This window comes from Aptenodytes forsteri, unplaced genomic scaffold, assembly GCF_000699145.1.
Source record: "Aptenodytes forsteri isolate BGI_AS27 unplaced genomic scaffold, ASM69914v1 Scaffold14, whole genome shotgun sequence".
Taxonomy (NCBI): Eukaryota; Metazoa; Chordata; class Aves; order Sphenisciformes; family Spheniscidae; genus Aptenodytes; species Aptenodytes forsteri.
The window spans coordinates 393,017-398,682 of NW_008794457.1; the positions used below are offsets into that span (position 1 = coordinate 393,017).

The following is a 5,666-nucleotide window of genomic DNA, read 5'->3' on the forward strand; positions in this document are numbered from 1 at the left end:
TGGCGGGGTGCCGTGGGGGGGCTCCTCACCCCCAGCAGCTGCCCGCCTGCGCCCTGAAACCACCACTGCCTGCAGGTGCCCACGGGGTCACTCCCTGCCCCCCAAAGGCGGGCAGCGTGGGGGAGCAGACCCCTCTCGGAGCAGCATGGGGGGGTCAGTCCCCTCAGAGCAGCATGGAGGGGATGGACCCCTGTCGGAGCAGTGTCGTGGGGTCAGACCTGTCTTGGAGCAACATGGGGAGGCCATTCCCTTCTTGGAGCAATATTTTGGGCTTAAACCCCTCTCGGAGCAGCATGATGGAGTCAGACGCCTCTCAGAGTCGTGTCACGGGGTCAGACCCCTCTTGGAGCAGGATTTTGGGCTCAGACCCTTCTCAGAGCAGCGTGGGGGGGACAGGCCCCTCTCAAAGCAGCCTCGGGGGTCAGACCTCTTGGAGCAGCGTGGTGGGGTCAGACCCCTCTCAGAGCAGTGTCATGGGGGGGTCCAGGACCCCCATAGCCCCATGCAGTGGGATCACCTTGGCTCCGGCTCTGGTCCCTTTCTCAGGGCTTTCCCTTTGGAGGCATTAGGCAAAAGCCGGTGTGCTGGTACAGGGGACAGTGGCTTCGGCAGTGCTGGTGGCATCTCCCAGCAACGTCTCGAATGCCAGGGTGTCCGTACAGGCTTCTGGCAGAGGTCTGTGCTTTAGGGAGAAGGAGGAGGAAGGAGGGGACACCGGAACCACCCCAGGGATGCTCCCAGCTCTTCCGGCCATCCCCTCTCTGCTGCCATCAGCTCTGTCACGGTGCAGAAGTCACCGCTCGGGGTGCCGTGCCATGCTGGTTCAGTCCACCTGACGGCACGGCTGCTGAGTGGCAAATCTGAGCCTAATCTGAGCATCCCCCGCGGGCTCCCCGCTTGGTCCCCGGGGACGTCCCATCCCCAGAAAACCCCTGCAGCTCATTTACCGCGCGCTTTGCAGAGCCTGGTAGAAGATCACCCGCGTGGCAGTTGCGGCGAGGTCGGTGTAATAAATCGGTATTACCTCATCCCAAATTTCCAGCGAGGCGGGGAGCCGGCAGCAGAGCGTGGTGGTATATGGGAGCTCCCCTCGGGGGACGGGTCCCTCTCCACCAGTCTCGGGGGGGTCCCTGGGGACTGGAGGGAGGGATGCTGCTGGGTTTGGCTGGAGGGATGCTCTTGGTTATGGGGTGAAGGCTGGGTGCTGTAGGGGGTGGGAAGCCAGGGCTGCCCCCTCACCCACGGGTGACTCCCTGTCCCCTGTGCTGGGCCACCCACGGCGCCACAGGAGCTGGAGCTGATGGAGAACATCTTGACGAGCAAGCAGGACGAGAGCTGGGAGCAGCGGGGCCCCCGGGCCTCCTTCACCCGCCAGGAACGGAGCCGCCTGCTCTGGGAGGATGTCAGCGTCATGGAGGAGGATGCCACCAAAGTCACCGCCCTGAAGCTGAGGCTGGATGAGTCCCAAAAAGTGCTGCTCAAGGAGCGGGAGTGAGTGCTCAGGGCGTCATCCTCGTGGGGTGCCAGCCGAGCCCAGCCCAGTCCCCACTGGGATGGGACGTCCCATGGGGTCCTGCCGGCTGTCACCAGCGTTGCCTCTCCCCAGGGACAAGCTGGCGCTCAGCAAGAGCATTGAGAAGCTGGAGGGCGAGCTCAGCCAGTGGAAGATCAAGTATGAAGAGCTCAACAAGAGCAAGCAGGAGGTGATGAAGCAGGTGAGCGAGGTGCCTGGGGATCAGGGGTGCCCCGGGGGGGTGGCCTGTGCCCTGGGGGGTGGCGTGCCCTGATGGTTGGACATGGTGACCTACAGCCACCTCCCCAACTCCAGGGTGCTCATTAAGGGTCCTAATTAGTGCTATAGAGCCAGTTGGTCCGTCCACAGAGGTTGGGTGGATGGGTGCAGGCAGGGCTTGGGTGGTGCAAGGTGGGTGCTCGCTGCCCGCCTTGGGTGCTGTGTCCCCCCCACAGCTCAACATCCTGAAGGAGATCCACCAGGACGAGCTGGGGCGCATCTCTGAGGACCTGGAGGACGAGCTGGGTGCTCGCTCCAGCATGGACAAGAAGCTGGCCGAGCTGCGCGCAGAGGTAAGGCCAAACCCCAATGCGGGGGGCGAAGGGAGTGGTGAGGGGGGTCCCCACTGCCCCCCGGCCACCCCATGTCCCTGTCCCAGATGGAGCGGCTGCAGGCGGAGAATGCGGCCGAGTGGGGCCGGCGGGAGCGGCTGGAGACAGAGAAGCTCAACCTGGAGCGGGAGAACAAGAAGCTGCGGGCGCAGATCGAGGACCTGGAGGAGGTGCTGGCTCGCAAGCGGCGCCAGACGGCCAGCGCCCTGGACACCGACCTCAAAACCATCCAGGCCGAGCTCTTCGAGAAGAACAAGGTGCCATGGGGGTGGTCCTGTCCCCCACCACCCCTTCCCTGGGTGACCCTGTCACTTCAGCGGTGGCTCGGCATCCCCCAGGACCTCCTCAAGCCCAAACTCTGCCACCACCCTTCATGTAGGGGATGGTGGTCACCCTGTCCTTCCTCCATCAGCTCCTCCATCATGGGGTGAGGTGGTGGGAGAGGTCCCTGGGGAGGGAGAAGGGGGCACCCGACAGTGGGGGTGGCTCTCACCCGCTCAGCCCCCCACCCCATGCCCACTGCAGGAGCTGGCCGACCTGAAGCACATCCACACCAAGCTGAAGAAGCAGTACCAGGAGAAGATGGCTGAGCTGGCCCATGCCAACCGCCGCGTGGAGCAGCACGAGGGCGAGGTGAAGAAGCTGCGCCTGAGGGTGGAGGAGCTGAAGAAGGAGCTGGCCCAAGCCGAGGACGAGGTGGGGAAGCTTGTGCTGGTGGAGGGGGTCAGGGTGGGCAGCTCCGCTCCCTCTGTGGCTGCCGACAGCCCTGCCCCATCCCATCCCATCCCATCCTATCCCATCCCATGCCGCAGCTGGATGAGGCCCACAACCAGACGCGGAAGCTGCAGCGGTCGCTGGATGAGCAGACGGAGCAGAGCGAGAGCTTCCAGGTGCAGCTGGAGCATCTGCAGTCCCGGTGAGTGGGGGACTGGGGTGGGCCATGGTGGGGACCAGCAAGGACCCAAGGGTGGGATGACGTTCTCCTTGCCACCATCCCTCAACCGGCATCTCCCTGGTTGAACCCCGGGCTAAGCGGGGCCAAAGCGCCTCCAACGTCCTTGGAGGGTGTGCAGCCATCCTTGGAGCAGCCTTCACCCCGCTGCAAGCTGGATGGCATTCACCTCCCAGTTAAACCGGCACAAGGCTGCCCACAGACCAGTACAGCCCAGTTTCACGCCGCTTGGGGTTTGACCTGCTGGTACCCAGGGCCAGGGCAGGCTCCGAGCATCCCACGCCGGTTTGGGGAGGAGGGAGGTGGGTTTTATTGCCCTTAAAAACTTTCCCTGGCCTCGCCTCGCCTCTCCAGCAGTAAAGAGCTGAAATGGCCTTGAGAGATCGATGCCGCGTCTCCGGGAGGCGCTGGGGGGGTTGTGTTTATAATCTTCCTTTATTTTATTGGGACATCTTCATTAAATCATGGAGGAATAATGGAGGCTTCGTCTTCCCCCTCTCCAGCCTCCCCGTGCACTCATCCTTAAATAATTCATGCTTTCCAGTAAAACGCAGCAAACTGGTCGGATCTGACCAGGTCCTGGGCCTTCTGATTTCAAGTTTGCTTTATAAATTTATGTTGATGAATTTTCACGCGAGGGCGAGTGAGGAGCTAAAACCACCACAGGCTTCCGGGAATGGGGACTCTTGGGGTTTTTTTGGGTGATCCCAATTTTAGGGGGACGACTCCTCCCTGCTCTGCACTCTCGGCTGGGTCCGAGATGCCCGGCGTGGCAGTGTCTGGCCCTGGAGGGTTTTAGCTTGTGCCTTGCTTGTGCCGAGCATCATCTGGGACTCCCCAGCCCCGCGCCAGAGGGTCGGCCCCGGGATGGGGGGGCTGATCCTGCACCCAGAGCTTGGTGGGAGCTGCAGAAATGGAGTCACACCAGAGTGCAGCCATGCTGTAGGGGTGCGGGGGGACGGGCTCGGCTTTGGCATCCCCCCGGGGCTGCGCCCTGCCACCCCCCACCCCGGCAGCTCTCCCTTGGCAGGTTGCGGCGGCAGCAGAGCACCCCGCTTTTTGGCAAGATGCGCAGCACCCGCTTCGGCCCCGACGACACCGGGGACGGCACCAGCGACCCCGATGAGGATGAGGACCTGCAGATCCAGGTGCCCTAGAGCCCAGGGCCAGGTGCCACCGCCGCGGGGACATCCCATGGCGGGTGCCCTCCCCCCACACCTCACCCCACTGTCACCGCGGGGCCCGGCCATGCAGTGACCCTCATGTAGATGGGGAAACTGAGGCACGGAGCGGTGGGGCGGAATTTGCCCGGGGATGCTCCAAGCCCGCTGCCTCTTGGACAGTATCTGATGCCCCTCGGCCACTGGCCTTTCCTGGGACATGGATGTGGCCACCAAAGCCAGCATCACTGAGCAGCCCAGGAGGAGGAAGCGCAGGGCAGAGAGGGACACCAAGCCCTGCAGCCAGCCACACGCTCCTGCCCACATTTTTATATATATGTTATATATATGTATGTATTTGTATATGATTTTTTTATTATAAATACAGAGCCCAGAGGGGCCCAGGCTCTGGTGGTGGCTTGGGCCGCTGCTCTGTCCTCATGCAGGAGCAAGGATGGAGGGGACGGCAGGGGGACAGCATCGGGGAGACACGGTGTTTCTCTGCAAGCCGCATGCGGGGCTGGATGTGTGGCTGCTGGCGTCATCCCGCTGCCATCGCTGTCCCCACACCTGGGGACGAGCCCGGCTCATGGGTAAAGCCCGTCCCCGTGCCCGTGAAGTGAGAAGCGGGGGCTGCGGAGCGGCTCATGGCCATAGAGGTGCCTGCGTCTGCAGGGCTGTGGCCGGGCAGGCAGAGGTGCGCACCTGTGGGTGCTCACCCGTGGGTGCAGGGTGCTCTCCCTGGGGAGGTGCAGGGGTGCTCACCTATGGGTGCTGGGTTGCTCACCCGTGGGTGCAGGGTGCTTGCCCTGGGGAGGTGCAGGGATGCTCACCCATGGGCGCTGGGCTGCTCACCTGTGGGTGCAGGGTGCTCGCCCTGCGGAGGTGCAGGGGTGTTCACCTATGGGTGCTGGGCTGCTCACCTGTGGGTGCAGGGTGCTCGCCCTGTGGAGGTGCAGGGGTGTTCACCTATGGGTGCTGGGTGCTCGCCCTGGGGAGGTGCAGGGGTGCTCACCCATGGGTGCTGGGCTGCTCACCTGTGGGTGCTGGGTGCTCGCCCTGGGGAGGTACAGGGGTGCTCACCCATGGGTGCTGGGCTGCTCACCCGTGGGTGGAGGTTGCTCACCCTGTGGAGGTGCAGGGGTGTTCACCTATGGGTGCTGACCCCCCCAGCCCAGGCCCCTGCAGCCCAGCCCCTGCGGCCAGCCCACAGAGCGGGGCCTCGTGGGGCTTTGGAGGAGCTCAGACACAACCTTATTAAAAATTAATATTTCAGTGAGCTAATCCCCTCGCTCTGCCTTTTAATTGATTGGCTAAAAGCACGGCTCTTTGCTGCTCGCGTTGTTTTTTTTAATGCCCTTTTATTTGCAGCAATTACTCATTTTTTTATGGCCCAACAAAGGAGGCTGTGGGGGTGGAGGTGCCTGCAG

General features: G+C 63.1%; 1 protein-coding gene across 1 annotated transcript; it reads left to right on the forward strand.

The window, feature by feature from the left end:
* Nucleotides 1-642: 642 nt before the first annotated feature.
* On the forward strand, nt 643-4,233 carry CCDC102A (coiled-coil domain containing 102A). The gene is made up of 8 exons (XM_009290809.2): nt 643-675; nt 1,289-1,491; nt 1,607-1,715; nt 1,969-2,085; nt 2,172-2,381; nt 2,650-2,820; nt 2,937-3,040; nt 4,107-4,233. Exons 1-8 carry the CDS (start codon nt 643-645, stop codon nt 4,231-4,233), a joined length of 1,074 nt encoding a protein of 357 aa, XP_009289084.2.
* The last annotated feature ends 1,433 nt before the right edge of the window (nt 4,234-5,666 follow it).